Source organism: Peromyscus leucopus, chromosome 4 (assembly GCF_004664715.2).
Source record: "Peromyscus leucopus breed LL Stock chromosome 4, UCI_PerLeu_2.1, whole genome shotgun sequence".
Lineage (NCBI taxonomy): Eukaryota > Metazoa > Chordata > Mammalia > Rodentia > Cricetidae > Peromyscus > Peromyscus leucopus.
In genome coordinates this window covers 106,807,344-106,822,162 of record NC_051066.1, presented here as the reverse complement: position 1 = coordinate 106,822,162, position 14,819 = coordinate 106,807,344, and the positions used below count along the sequence as shown (strand labels likewise).

Genomic DNA, 14,819 nt, shown 5'->3' with positions numbered 1-14,819 from the left:
GAGGAGCGGGGGCGGCTTAGGGCGCTAGCCCACGGGCAAGTGCACAAAGCAGCGTGGGCGGGGGCTGGGGAGCGCCCTGGCGGCCGGGGGGCGGGCGCGGCACGGGCGGGTTGGGGCGGCTCTGAAGCCCGCAGGCGTGGCTGGCAGTGGCGCTCGGCGAAGGTGGGGGGCGGAGTCCCGCCACGCTTTTTAAGCGGACGCGCCCGTCCCTTCGGGGCGCGCTTGAGTGGTGCGGTTGGGGCTGTTCCGAAGCTTGGAGCGAGTCCCTCCCGGGCCCGCGCTCCACGACGCCTGGGCCTGCGCACGCGAGCCGCCACCGATCGGGAGCAGACCTCGCGGGTGAGGGCGCGACCTCGGCTGGAAGCGGCCTGACGCCGCACGGTTGGGACCGCGGCGCGGCTCGCGACCCGTGTCACCGGCTCCCCCTCTGCGAGCCCGCCCGGAACGCCCGGAACGGCGGAGTCCTGGGTGAGAAGCCCGGGCCGCGGCCACCAGGCGTGGGTTCCAGCGCAGAGCCGGGTGGGCGAGAGGCTGTGCCGGCTTCGCGCCTCCGGCAGGGTTCCACCGAAGGCGGCCCGGGTCCCCAGTGCTCGCGGCAAGGGGCGGCCGGGGGACGCCGTGGGCATCCCGTTGTTACTTGTCCTGCGCTCGCCGTCTAGACACACCTTCAGGACTTGAATGAAAGAGAACGTAACCGGCGACGCCGCGGAGGGTGGGGAACTAGGAAGTGGGCAGGGCGGCGCTTGCCAGTGCGCGCCACCGCCTAGAGTCACCCACCGGAGCCGCGTTTGGCCGGTGGCTTACCTGCTCCTGGGTGTGGTTCGTTCTCCTCCGCTACCTCCCCTAGTGCCTCCGAATCCTGCCCATCCCCTCGTTCTCAGGGTCCGCGAGTGTGGACCACGTCCCTTTCTCGTACGCGGCCCCTCCAGTGAGTCCTTCCTCGCACAAACATCCGGATAGTACCTCAAACCTCAGTGTGTTCTGCATACCCACTCCGCCCCTTCTTCCTGGGTCAGTGGCTCCTCTTTGGCGGCCCAGGACCACGGTGACGCCATGGGATGGAGGCAGTTGCTGGATCGGTCCCCCAGGTGACCCCTGACGATTGGGGAGGACGGGAAAAGTGCTCCGGAGATGGGCATGTGTGGCCCCTGGGCAGATCTGAGGAGAGGCTCATGGACACTCCCTCACCCCAAATTGCTGGGCGTGGCGGATTCTAGCTGCTTCCCTCCAAAGCTGGATTCGGTTCAGTCAGAGATGCTTGGGTTAATGAGCTGAGTACTGATGATGATTTCGTGATAAAATGACCGGAGAAAGCACCCTTCACGCCCTTTGCGTACCTAGGCAACCCCTAGTAGACTGACTTAGGGATTAGTACCCTAGATGAAAACTGGCCTCCCCGAGTACTGCAGGGTCCCCTCCATAGTACTCTGACCCCTGCCTCTTGGCCTGATACGGGTTCCTAGGAAGGATAAGGAGTCAGCAGGGGTGGGGTGGGCTGAGTTGAAGAGGGTACAGGAGACTGACTGTCCGGGGCTGGTCCACGGGGCTGGTGTCAATTCTTTGGCTTTCCTTGTAGAAGACTGTCCTTTGGCCATGTCACAGAATGGGCGCCTTGAGGACTCCAGTGAATACTTCTCAGGTGTGTATCTAGAAAGCTTCCACGATCAGAAATCTCCAGGGAACTCAGCCCGTGCATCTGCCAACAAATGCATAGCAGAAGCCGCTTGTGTAGCCCCGTGGAGTGGTTAGCGCCCTTCTGGAGGCTGTGTGGCTTGCTGGGTGGGCAGCTGGCAGGCGTGCTGAAGTCCTGGGAGGAGGGCAGGTGGCTACCCACACCATTTGCTGCTTTCTCCTGTGGTCCACTGTTCTGGGGCCCTGCGTGCCTGGCCAGCTTTAGGCTAGACTACATGCTATGCACGCTTTGACTGCTCCATGCAGCTTTAGGCTAGACTACATGCTATGCACGCTTTGACTGCTCCGTCCCCGTTTAACCCTGGAGAGAGAGGCTGCAGTTGTCCCTGCTTCAACTGGTCTAGCCTCTTCCCTGCATTTGGCTCCCTGCTGCCTGTGTCTGCACAAGGTTTCTTTGTGTTTTTTCATTTGGTTTTGTACGAGAAAAAAAAAAAAGCATGTAGCCTAGGTTGGCCTAAACCTCCCTATGTAGCCAAATATGAGCTTGAATTTCCCATTACCGGCTGGACGGTGGTGGCACACGCCTTTGATCACAGCACTTGGGAGGCAGAGCCAGGAGGATCTCTGTGAGTTCGAGGCCAGCCTCTTCTACAGAACTAGAGCCAGGACAGACGCCAAAACTACACATAGAAAACCCTGTCTTGAAAAACAAACAAACAAAAAGATTACAAGCTTTCACCTCCGAGCCGGGTTTATAGGATACTGGGGCTTGAACTCTGGGTTTCACACATTAGGCACATACATACTCTAGACACCGAGCTGCATCCCCAACTCTCCTGAGTTGTTCAGTGGTACAGTGTTTAGGCATCCTGGTGGTGTTTTCACCCAGGAGCCCAGGGCAGGAGGGCTCCATTGTGTCGAGAGGCTGGCTGGTAGCTGAGCTCTGGAGAATGGCGTGGCAGCCTGCAAGACCTAAGGGGTCCTCGAGCCAAAGCTAAGAAAAGATAGAGCTCCAGGTAGAGAAGGAAGTACTGGGCTGAGAATGACTGCAGAAACAAGACCGAGCCTGGCTGGTGGGTAAGTATTTAGACAGGGTCTCATGTAGCCCAGGCTGGCCTCTGGCTCACCATGTAGCTGAGGATAACTGAACTTTGGATCCTCTTTTTTTTTTTTTTTTTTTTTTTGAGCTGAGGATCGAACTCAAGGCCTTGTGCTTGCTAGGCAAACGCTCTACCACTGAGCTAAATTCCCAACCCCATCCTCTTGACTCTTTAACAGGGCTGTGCTACCCGGCTCTCCTCCAAGTAGTTTTAAATAAGGCAGGCTTGCATTAAGGAGGAGGGTGTTTGCCATGTCCTCCACAGTAAAGGCAAGGAGGATGAATTTTTGGCTCTGTAGTCCCCGGCCTGGAGATGGGGTGGGGTGATCATCAGGTCGTGAGCCCAGGATATCAAGGTACAAGGCCTGGGATGTGCAGAGGAAGCTGAAGGGCAGAAGTGGAAGTGAGTCAGGGTGAGTCACTGGCTGGCAGGTGTGGACATGCCACTGACCTGCCCCTGTCCCTGTGCAGGTGTTTGTCAGTGGCTAGTGGGGTCTGGCTTACAAAGACCTCTTTCCTAAAAGTGTCCCCAAATGTGGAGCTACAGGTCGGTCTGGAAGAGATTCTGGCTGGGCTGACAAAGAGGTCGAGCTCTAGGAAGAGTGTGCCAAATGAACCTGAGGACGGCCCTGCAGGGAGAGACACTTAGCTAGCTTATAGAACGAGAGTGGGCATGCCTGTGGCCCTAGCTGTCTAGCCCAGGGAGAGATGGAGAGTCTGACACTGGCCTAGAGGAAGGGTAACAGGCTGGCTCAGGCTGTGATTTTTTTCAGGGCTGCAGGGAAAAGAGACATTTGCATGTTAGGGTGGAAGCCGCAGGAGCGACCACAGCTTCTGTGCTCAGGAGTTCCTGCTGCTGCTCCTTGGAAGGGGCATGGTGGGAGCCGGACTAAGGAGACCTTCCATCTTCTGGCTGGTTCACAGGCTTTCTTGCCTCCTGGGTATTTTCAACTGCTGAACCGAGTCTCAGCCTTGATGCTCTTCCCTCAGTCTTGCCTGCCCCCCCCCCCCGGGAGGTACAAGGCTGGAAGCCCTGTACCAGTGAGGCAGGGGTGGAGTGAGATGGGGTGGGGGGTAGAGGGGAGGTGAGAGCGTGGGCCATTTGGATCTGTAGCAACTTCACCTTCCCTGGGGTTCTCAGCCTGAGAACTCTGAAAGAAAGCAGTCTTTTGTTTCTCTCTCTCTCTCTCTCTCTCTCTCTCTCTCTCTCTCTCTCTCTCTCTCACACACACACACACACACACACACACACACACACACACACGTTCAATACATGGTTTTTCAAGACAGAGTTTCACTTTGTAGCCCTGGCTGTCCTGGAACTCACTCCATAGACCACCTGGCCCCTGCCTCCTGAGTGGTGGTGTTAAAGGTGTGTGCCACCACTGCCCTCCGCACGGCAATACAGACTTTTTATTTGAGCGTGTGTTTGTGTAAGTGCCTATGTGTATGAGGCTAGAAGACAGTGTCGGATCCCTTGGAGCTGCAGTTAGAAGCATTTGTGAACTACCCAGCACTGATTCTGGGATCTGAACTCCTGTTCTCATGATTAAGCAGTATGTGCTTAACCACTGACCCATCTCATAAGCCCCACTTTTTTATATTTTCAAATATAGCCCAGGTTGGCCTGGAACTCATTCAGTCTTTCTGCCTCAGCTTTCCAAGTGCTGGGCTCTACAGGAATGAGCCACTTGCTCAAAGTTGGATTTGTTTGTTTGTTTGTTTTGGTTTTTTTGCAACAGGGTTTCTTTGTGTAACAGCCCTGGCTGTCTTGGAACTTGCTCTGTAGACCAGGCTGGCCTCGAACTCACAGAGATCCTCCTGCCTCTGTCTCCCAATGCTGGGATTAAAGGCGTGCGCCACCATGCGGTGCCGTAAAGTTGTTTTTGTTTGTTGGTTTTGTTTTCCTGCTTAGACTGGGCCTCACTGTGTAGCCCAAGCTAGCCTCAAACTCTCGATGTTTCTGCCTCAGCCTCCTGAGTTCTACATTATAGGCATGTGCTGGCCTGCAACTCTGCATGTAGACCAGGCCACCCTTGAACTCACAGAGATCTGTCTGCCTCTGTTTGCCAAATGCTAGGATTAAAGTTAAGCTGAAGGATCAGGATGATACAACAGAGTCCTGGTTCTTAAAGCTGAAAAATGGAGAAACCTTGTGGGGGGGGGGCAGAAAAATGGTACAGACGATCACTGGGCAGGGGCTTCAGCTCTGTGTGCCGACTGTCACACTCTGGGCCAGGCAGGACCAGCATTTCTGCTTCCCTTAACCAAAGCTCTCTCCTTGACTGGTGGGAGGCCTCTTACCACCAGGGATGCACTCAGGAGATGGAGCAGAGGTACCCGTGCCGGGGACTTAGAACCCTTCCTTACGATGTGTAGCACTGACAGATGGTCTCTCCCGGTCACAGCGGCAGCCCTGGGCTACTTCCGGAATGACATGGACGATACCCCTGAAGTGCGGGAAGACAGCCTGGGGGACGAGGTCTTTGACACCGTCAACTCCTCCATCGTGTCTGGCGAGAGCATCCGGTTTTTTGTCAATGTCAACCTCGAGGTGCAGCCCTCCAAATCTGGTATGGGGACTCGGGGGTGGCCCTGCTCTGCTAAGGAGCCCTGGAGAGCTGCGGCAGCGTACTGAGCTCTCTTCCCGTTCCTCCAGACTTAGAAGCAGCAACTGGTGGCTGTGTGCTCCTACACACCTCCCGCAAGGTGAGGCCCGTCCTGCAGGGCTGGGCGGGGTCTCCAGGGAGGGTTTAAGAGCGCTGATTCCCCTATATCTGCCACGCTGTCTGTCCCCATGTTCCTGGGCATTCCTCTCATACTAGCCCAAGCCCGAACCTCCTCTCCTGGTGGGCAGGGACATTCATAGACCAATTCGGAGGGCATGTGGGGGCAAGAGAGACAATGGTCTACCTCAGAGGCTATGTGGTCTGTACCTGGCATCCCTACAGTATCTGAAGTTGAAGAACTTTGAGGAAGAGGTCCGAGCACACCGGGACCTGGATGGCTTCCTGGCCCAGGCCAGCATCATCCTGAACGAGACAGCTACCTCCCTGGATGATGTGCTTCGGACCATGCTGAACCGCTTCGCCCAGGACCCCAACCACGCGGAACCCGACTGTGACCTGGACCTGCTCATGGCCAAGCTCTTCACAGACGCTGGGGCCCCCATGGAGAGTAAAGGTGAGGCCCCGCCCCTGCCCTGGCACGTGACAGTGTGGCTGGGGCAGCTGACTGTCCTGTGTCCCTTCCTCCGTCCTCAGTCCACCTGCTGTCAGACACCATCCAGGGAGTCACCGCCACCGTTAGAGGGGTCCAGTACCAGCAGTCGTGGCTCTGCATCATGTGAGTTGCCATCCTACCCCCCACACCTGGTCCTCTGCCGTTACCCTGGAGCTAGCCAGGCATCTCATGTCCCTGCAGAGACAAGTAACACAACTGTGGTGGGAACACCTCCAATTTGGGACAAGAGGACAGAAGCACTCTGTCCTAGTTGGTCTTGTTTTTTTTTCTTTTTAATGTGTGCGGGTATTGTGTGTACATGTATGTATGAGCACCACATCCGTGCCACAGATACCAGAGTTCCTGCTGGGCTATTAGCTGCCAGGTGGATGCTGGGAATTGAACCCTGCTCCTCTGCGAGAGAGCAGTCAGAGCTGCTTCTCTCTCCCCACCCCCCCAGCCTCTGTTGCAGGCTCCGCAGGGTGGCAGCAGCCTCTGCTCCTGAGGGTGGCAGCCGTCTGTTTCCTCTCCTCTCTCACCCAGCTGCACCATGAAGGCCCTGCAGAAGAGGCATGTGTGCATCAGCCGCCTGATTCGACCACAGAACTGGGGGGAGAACTCCTGTGAGGTCCGCTTTGTCATCCTGGTGCTGGCCCCGCCCAAAATGGTGAGTGTGGGGCTCCAGGTTGCCCTGCCGTTGCCTTGGAAACATCTCTACTACAGGCTTCTCATCCTTGCTCTTCCTCTCTGTCCGATGTTTATTAGAGATGCTTTTTCCAAGTCCCTGTTGCATCTGAAATTTCCCTGGAAATGCCCAAAAAGTTGGCTTTCTTACTGAAAAGAAATGCTTTTTTACAATGGCAAATTTGGGTAGATTGGTGGCAAGCCGTTGACTCAGCATGTCCAAGGCTCTGGATTCAAGTCCCAATATAATGACTTTGTGCATTGGGCCATTTGTTTGTTTGTTTGTTTTTGGTTTGGGTTTTCATTTTTTCGAGACAGGGTTTCTCTGTGTAGCTTTGCACCTTTCCTGAAACTCACTCTGTAGCCCAGGCTGGCCTCGAACTCACAGAGATCTGCCTGGCTCTGCCTCCCGAGTGCTGGGATTAAAGGCCTGCACCACCACCTCCCAGCTGCATTGGGCCATTCTTTGGCTGCCTTCCCACCAGTATTCCTCCTTCATGATTTGCTGGACAAGGACCCGCTGCGCTCCTTGAGCCTTATGCTACCTGGGCAAGGATACCTCGCTCTTTTGGGTTTTTTGTTTGTTTGTTTACTGCTCTTTTTTGTTTTTGGTTTTTTTTTTGTGTGTGTGTGTGTGTGTGTGTGTGTGTTTTGAGACAGGGTTTCTCTGTGTAGCCTTGGCTTTCCTGGATCTCACTCTGTAGACCAGGCTGGCCTCAAACTCTCGGAGATCTGCCTCTGCCTCCCAAGTGCTGGGATTAAAGGTGTGTGCCCCACCACCCTGCTTTTGTGGAAGCTGTAGCTGGTCCAGTCTAGGAGTTTTCTCAATAAGGCCCTGAGTCTGACCGAGGGCCTCCTGAGATTGGGCTAGGCAGTGAACAAGCCATGTGTCAGCTGTCACTGTGACAGAGAATTCAGAGACACGACTTGAAGGAGAGAAGGTCTACTTCAGCCCAGGGTTTCAGTCCGCGGCCGGCTCCACGGCTTTGGAGCAGAGCAGAATGTCGTGATGGGAAGTGCTATGAAGAGGGAACAGAGCTGATGACCTCATGGCAACCAAAAGGCAGAAAGAACGAGGAGAGACTGTGTCTACGGCTCAGCAGCAGCAGGCTGCCAGAGCATACGCGAGGCTCCGAGCTTGGTCCCCAGCATCTCCCCAAAAGTGGGGGAAAGGTCCTGGGAAATGATACCCTCTTCTAAGGAGCACTTCCCAACAACCTACTTCCTCAGACCAAGGCCCACATTTCTCGTTTCCACCCCTTCTCAGTAATGCCATGAAATTTTAATGTCAGTGCATGAATCCGTCAATGAGGTCAGAGCCCTCAGAACCCAGTTACCTGCCCATGATTAGACCCATCAGCTGGGGGCCAACTCATGAGTCTTTAGGGGGACACTTCATATCTAACTCCTAACACTTGACCATGGTCAGGTAAGAGAATAAGGTGTCATGGGCCTGGATCCCCTTTCAAAGTCAGACAAGCCAACAGACATCAGGGATGTGTTTTGTATCGGTAACCTTACGGAGAGCCTGCTCCAGGGCCGCCTCAGGGTAATGCAAGAAAATCCACGGAGGCAGCCAGGGTTTAGGAAAACTTATGTATCGGAGGGCTAGACCTTTTCTATCTGAGGGGGAAATAAGGAAACACACACGCTCTCTGATGATAACTTTCTCTTTTACTTCAACTTCAGAATGGTCTCTGACTCTTTCCACACAGAACTACATATCTCTACATACATCGTTTCACATGGCTACACATCTTTCTTTTACATGCATTTCTCTTCTACATCTCTTTCCTACATACACAGCTTCATCTTCTTTGTCTCCACTCGGTTACAAATCTCCACGCAGCCACAGCTGAACATCTCATTTACACAGCTCTCTCCCCAGACAGCACTTTCCACAGTTCCTGGGCACAGCTTCTCTATAGAGCAGCATCTCCTTCACACAGCGGTCTCTCACACTCATTCACACACCTTCTTTTACACTATTCACTCACTTTTTACTCACTCTTTCCCCCACTCACTCCCTCACACTTCTCTCATGATTCTTCTTCATCTCTCACTCAGCAACACACACACACACACACACACACACACACACACACACGCACGCACGCACGCACGCACGCACGCACGCAGACACGAACGCACGCATGCGCACACACTTCACTCACATTCCGCAGCAGTTCTACACAGCCATCTCTCTCCACACCACCGCTGCTCTCCCACAGCCAAACTCTGGACAATTGTAAGTTACGTTTTCAGGGTCCTACCCATTCTCAATACACAAGATAAGTCACTGAGTTTCTCTCAGGCTAGTAAGGTCACACTGAACCATGCATGTAGCTCTAAGTTGGTGAGGGGTCCCAGGCAGTAAACAGTTGGCTGAACCTTGAGCCATCAGGGTACATGCAGAAAGAGAGCTACTTCAGGGAGCTCTATCTCAATGTAAACAGCCTGGCCTTGACTTAGCAATAAACAAAACCTGGGAATTAGTCTTTGTGTATTTTCTGCAAGGACAGTTTAGTCTGTTTTGAATTTGTTCTGAAGTCTAAAATTAGCTGTCTTTGAGACTGAGAATACTGTTACTTTCCTGTGTCAGTGAAGAAGAATATTCTGGTATTATTTCTATACATCAGAATTAATACAGCTGACACAGAACTCATAACCTGATTGTCCACAACTGTAAGTATATCCAAAGATGTAAAACACACAACCAATGGACTGTGGAAGGAAGCCCACAGCCGTTCTTACAGGGAGGTATAATGGTGCGCCTGAGAAAGTTACAGACAGAAAACCACCGTTTCCACAGCCAGTGACCCCACAGCTTTGCCAGGTGGGGCTCCCCATCAGGGAGTCTTATGTCTGGTGGGTCGACTTGTCAAACGCTAGTTGTCACCTGCTGTATACGCCCACGGCCCTTGGCAGTTTGCTCTATGTGGTTTCATGTCTGGCTCAAACCCTTTTCTTGCTCAGGACAATGCTAATGTCTCAGTTCGAAGAAAAATACTAAGGCAGGCATGGTGGCTGGTCTGTAACCCCAAGACTTGGGAAGCTGAGGTAGGAAGAATGCCATAGTTCTAGACCTGCCTGGTCTACAGAATGTGATCCTATCTCAAACAAACAAGAAAGAAAAATGCTAGCTGGAGAGATGGCTCAGTGGTTAGGAGCACTGGCTGCTCTTCCAGAGGACCTGGGTTCAATTCCCAATACCTACATGGCAGCTTACAACTGTCTGTAACTACAGTTGCAGGGGATCTGACACCCTCACACAGGCATACATGCAGGCAAAACACCAATGCACATAAAATACGAATAAATAAATTATTTTAAAATGTTAAAATGGAGCCAGGCAGTAGTGGCGCACACCTTTGGTCCCAGCACTCGGGAGGCAGAGGCAGGTGGATCTCTGTGAGTTCAAGGCCAGCTTGGTCTACAGAGTGAGTTCCAGGACAGCCAGGGCTGTTACACAGAGAAGCCCTGTCTGGAAAAACAAAAATAAAAAAGGTAAAAAGGAAAAAGGAAACCACGAGATCCACAGCAGTTCCTAGTAGGAATAGTGGCAAGGTGCATCCATGTCTGAGCTTGGGGAAACAGGGGCTGCTGCCGGCTGCCCGTGCGTGATTGCACTCGGCAAAGACAGGCTCTCCCTGCCACCGGAGCTGGGGGTGTAACCGTGCCACCTTCTGTCCCCAGAAAAGCACCAAGACTGCGATGGAGGTGGCACGCACCTTTGCCACCATGTTCTCGGACATCACCTTCCGCCAGAAGCTCCTCAAGACCCGCACAGAGGAGGAATTCAAGGAGGCTCTGGTACACCAAAGGCAGCTGCTCACCATGATGCCAAGAGCCAAGGGGCACAGCATGAGCTCCCTCCATACCCACAAACACCACCAGGTACAGAATAGGGGTGGGGTGGGGTGTCGGGCGCGGGCCAAGCAGCGCTAACACGTTCTGCCCTTTCTCCCAGCCCCCCAAGTGCAAGGACTTTTTCCCTTTTGGAAAGGGCATCTGGGTGGACATCACGCACAGGTTCCCGGTGTACCCACTGGACTTCACCGATGGTAGGTGCCCAGCCAGCCAGAGCTCAGCCTTTCAGGCCACAAGGCCAGTGCGCGTGTCCTGCGTCTGCAGCAAATGCTGTCTGTCCTGCACTCCTAGGCCTCATCGGGAAAGGCAAGACCGTGGGCAAATACGTCACCACCACGCTTTTCCTCTATTTTGCCTGCCTCCTGCCGACGATTGCTTTTGGATCCCTCAATGATGAGAACACGAACGGAGCCATCGGTGAGGGGCTCGGGGGCGGTAGGGGTGTGCCAGGCAGGACCCTGGGCTGGGGTGACCCCTGAACTTACCACCTCCGCAGATGTGCAGAAGACCATAGCTGGCCAGAGCATCGGTGGCCTCTTATATGCGCTCTTCTCTGGGCAGCCACTGGTAATACTGCTGACAACCGCGCCCCTGGCCATCTACATCCAGGGTACAGTGGGGTTGAAATGGGAGGTGGTGCCCAGGCCCTGGAGCCCAGCCCAGGCCTGACTGCACATCCTGCCCCTTGTCTGCAGTGATCCGAGTCATCTGCGATGACTACAACCTGGACTTCAACTCCTTCTACGCGTGGACGGGCCTGTGGAACAGTTTCTTCCTCGCGCTTTATGCCTTCCTCAACCTCAGCCTGCTTATGAATCTCTTTAAGAGGTGACCAGTCCTGGGCTGCGGTGTCTGGGGGTGTGGGTCAGCCTCATGCCAAAGCCCTATAACCCCAGAATAGATAGTGTGCTCTCCGTAGGCCAAGGTGGAGTTATTGAGAGTGGGGGGGGGCACTCTTTCATGGCGATGGTCCATACAAGAGCTCAGGGAAGCGTTTTCTTTAATAATTACTGCCCCCCAATGCACACACACACACACACACACACACACACACACACACACACACATCTTGAGGCATATCACCTCTTTGCAGGTCAACAGAGGAAATCATTGCCCTCTTCATTTCCATCACGTTTGTGCTGGATGCCGTCAAGGGCATGGTCAAAAGTGAGTACAAGTCAGGTGTGGCGGCGCACACCTTTAATCCTATCGCTCGGGAGGCAGAGGCAGGCGGATCTCTGAGTTTGAGGACAGCTAAGGCTATATCGTGAGACCCTATCTCAAAAAACAAAACAAAAAACTGAGTGCAGACCCAGAGAAGGACCTGCTTGGGGTGGGAGGGCTCTCAACCGTGCTTGACAGGGCGGAGAAGGAGGAGGAGGAGGAGGAGGAGGAGGAGGTGTCCAGCTAAGGTTGTTCTTCCGGTGGCAGAAGTGCTGGAGGAGCTGTGGCTGGCACAGCGGCAGCACCGTGTGGTGATGAAGGGGATGAGCTTCTCCAGGCAAAGCCAGAGAGGGGGCAGAGGCACTGGGCCAGGCAGGCCAGGGGGTCAGCTACAGCAGAGGCAATAGCAGACTTGGGAGACCAAGGGTAGACGGACAGATGGACAGACGGACGGACCGGTGGTTCCTGGTTGACTGAGAAGGCCAGAGCTCCCCCCTATTCCCCTTGTTTCCCCTTAGAAGCTCTCTCCCATTATGGCCCCTTTCCTTCCCTTCAGCATCCCCACCTCCCTTAGCACACCCCTCCACCCTTTATCAATAAGGACGCTAGGCTTCAGCCTCCCAGATCCCAGATGGCTTAGGCCTGTTGACTCGCCCCCACAGTCTTCTGGAAGTACTACTATGGTCACCACTACCACACAAAAAGGACTTCATCCTTGGCAAGCCTGTTGGGCGCTGGCAGAAGCGCGCCCAACACCACCAGCCTCCACAGCGTGCCCAACACCACCAGCCTCTGGCACAGCACCGTGGAGGTGGCCACAGCCAGCAGCCCCAGCAGCACACCCTCGGGCCAGGCCACGGCAGTCCTCAGCCTCCTCATCATGCTGGGCACGCTCTGGCTAGGCTACACCCTCTACCAGTTCAAGAAAAGGTGAGGAAGGGGCACCTTTGGATCCCAGTACTTAGGAGGCCGAGGCAGGAGGATCTCCAGTTTGCAAGCCAGCCTAGGTTATGCAGACTCTTAGCGCTCAGGATCTCCTGAAAAGACGCGAGGGGGCCCCTGGGTGGGGGGCGCGGGCCAGCCAGCCCCCGGGCCACGCTGATGCACCGGTCGTCTCCAGCCCCTACCTGCACCCCTGTGTGCGTGAGACCCTGTCTGACTGTGCCCTGCCCATCGCCGTGCTGGCCTTCTCCCTCATCAGTTCCTATGGCTTCCAGGAAATTGAGAGTGAGTTGGGACGGGCGGGGGGAGCTGGGGGTGGCATGGCGTGGCCTCGCTCCCTGGGCACGGTGGGCCAAGCCTGTCCCGTATTGCAGTGAGCAAGTTCAGATACAACCCCAGCGAGAGCCTCTTTGAGATGGCACAGATCCGCTCTCTGTCCTTCAAGGCCATCGGCAGCGCCATGGGTCTTGGTTTCCTGCTCTCCTTGCTTTTCTTCATTGAGCAGAACCTGGTGGCTGCCCTGGTCAATGCACCAGAGAACAGGTACTGGGGGCTGTGGGGGGGAGGGGGGAGGTGGCAGGGTCCCGGACTCTTCTGACAGCCAACAGGACTCTGTCCACGTGTGCCCATCTCTGTCAGGCTGGTGAAGGGCACTGCCTATCACTGGGACCTCCTGCTGCTCGCCATCATCAATACGGGGCTGTCTCTCTTCGGGCTACCCTGGATCCACGCCGCCTACCCCCACTCCCCGCTGCATGTGCGGGCACTGGCCTTAGTGGAGGAACGTGTGGAGAATGGGCACATTTATGAAACGTGAGTAGGAGTGGTCCCTGGGGGTCCTAGGGCAAGAGCCAGGCAGACCTGAAGGTCAGAGGGGGTCGACCTTGGGCTCCATGTGACGTAGGAAAGGATGTGGCTTAGAGATAAGGGCTCAGAGGCAGCGGCGCCCTAGCTAGACCCACACGTAGCCCTGTGCTCCGGGCCCCCGCAGGATTGTGAATGTTAAGGAGACCCGGCTGACCGCGCTGGGCGCCAGTGTCCTGGTGGGTCTCTCGCTGCTGCTGCTGCCTTTCCCCCTGCAGTGGATCCCCAAGCCTGTGCTCTATGGGCTCTTCCTCTACATTGCGCTCACCTCCCTGGATGGCAACCAGCTCTTCTCTCGCGTGGCCCTGCTGCTCAAGGAGCAGGTAGGTGCCAGGGCCCGGGAGGGGGTGTGGGGACACAGCCATCCCTGACTGCCTGATTGCTGCTGCCCACAGACATCATACCCACCCACACACTACGTCCGGAGAGTGCCCCAAAGGAAGATCCACTACTTCACAGGCCTGCAGATTCTGCAGCTGCTGCTGCTCTGTGCCTTCGGCATGAGCTCCCTGCCCTACATGAAGATGGTCTTCCCTCTCATCATGATTGCCATGATTCCGATCCGGTATGACCCGGCTGGGTGGCTGTGAGGAGGGCGCAGCCCGCCGCTGGGCTCAGTGGGTACCTGCTGTGGCCATCGACCACTCAGTTTGCCTCTCCCTCTGTTCTGCAGTTACAATCTGCTGCCCCGAATCATTGAAGCCAAGTACTTGGATGTCATGGATGCTGAGCACAGACCCTGACCAGGGCCACCTTCCCCATCCTTTCGGGCCTGCTCTGTGGCAGTGCTCTGGCCCGTCCTCATTGCGGCCTGAAGCCCCGGGGCATTGTGGTTTCCAATGGTGTTTGCTCACCCCTCACCCCATTAACCTTTAGTTTAGGGTCAGGGACATTGCCAGGGTGGAGCTAAGAAAAGTAGATTTTCTTTTGATAAAAGAGTTGATGCCCAGGAGAGAGCCCATTTCCTTGATTGTATAAGGAACTCACTGTGTACACATTAGTGAATAAAAGTCTTATTTCTGTGCGATCCAAGTCTTGTTTCTGTGCGCCCACCATGCCACCTCCATCTTTGCCGCTCTCCCAGACTTGGGGACAGAAAACAACCCCCCTGGGAGGAGAATAAAAGGCCGATGTTTGCTGAGTACCTACATCTATATGCCGTCATCTCCACCAGCCCAGCTGTGAGAAGCAGACAAAGTGGACTTTTGTGTCTTCCTGTTGAGAGGCTCCTGCAAGGGATGTCCTTCTGGGAACAGAGACCCAGAGGAGACAGGGTTGGTACAGCAAGGTGCTGTGTGGTGGACAGAGTGACTACAGGGTGTGGCTGGGGGAGAGGGCAGGG

The 14,819-nt window shown here is 55.1% G+C and overlaps 1 protein-coding gene across 3 annotated transcripts; it reads left to right on the top strand.

Moving 5' to 3' along the window:
* Positions 1-256: 256 nt before the first annotated feature.
* Slc4a11 (solute carrier family 4 member 11) lies at positions 257-14,504 on the top strand. Of its 3 annotated transcripts, none has more exons than XM_028878581.2 (20): positions 257-339; positions 1,577-1,639; positions 5,140-5,304; positions 5,391-5,440; positions 5,683-5,914; positions 5,995-6,076; positions 6,497-6,620; positions 10,334-10,534; positions 10,608-10,701; positions 10,799-10,924; positions 11,004-11,117; positions 11,203-11,335; positions 11,601-11,674; positions 12,334-12,601; positions 12,792-12,898; positions 12,988-13,156; positions 13,253-13,426; positions 13,605-13,800; positions 13,873-14,042; positions 14,151-14,504. In XM_028878581.2, the coding sequence occupies exons 2-20, from the start codon at positions 1,594-1,596 to the stop codon at positions 14,218-14,220; spliced, it is 2,595 nt and encodes an 864-aa protein (XP_028734414.1). In that variant the 5' UTR covers positions 257-339; positions 1,577-1,593; the 3' UTR covers positions 14,221-14,504. The 3 variants fall into 3 exon arrangements, with proteins under 3 accessions (XP_028734414.1, XP_028734413.1, XP_037061118.1); XM_028878580.2 differs by lacking the exon at positions 257-339 and adding an exon at positions 382-468; XM_037205223.1 differs by lacking the exons at positions 257-339; positions 13,873-14,042; positions 14,151-14,504 and adding an exon at positions 382-468 and having other exon boundaries at positions 13,222-13,426; positions 13,605-13,696.
* Positions 14,505-14,819: the final 315 nt, after the last annotated feature.

Excerpts from the sequence above, each read along its gene's own strand:
- Slc4a11 (XM_028878581.2), top strand. The coding sequence starts at position 1,594 with ATGTCACAGAATGGGCGCCTTGAGGACTCCAGTGAATACTTCTCAG. Across the intron at positions 1,640-5,139 it reads CTCCAGTGAATACTTCTCAG|CGGCAGCCCTGGGCTACTTC; the intron begins GTGTGTATCTAG and ends TCCCGGTCACAG. Across the intron at positions 6,621-10,333 it reads TGCTGGCCCCGCCCAAAATG|AAAAGCACCAAGACTGCGAT; the intron begins GTGAGTGTGGGG and ends TTCTGTCCCCAG.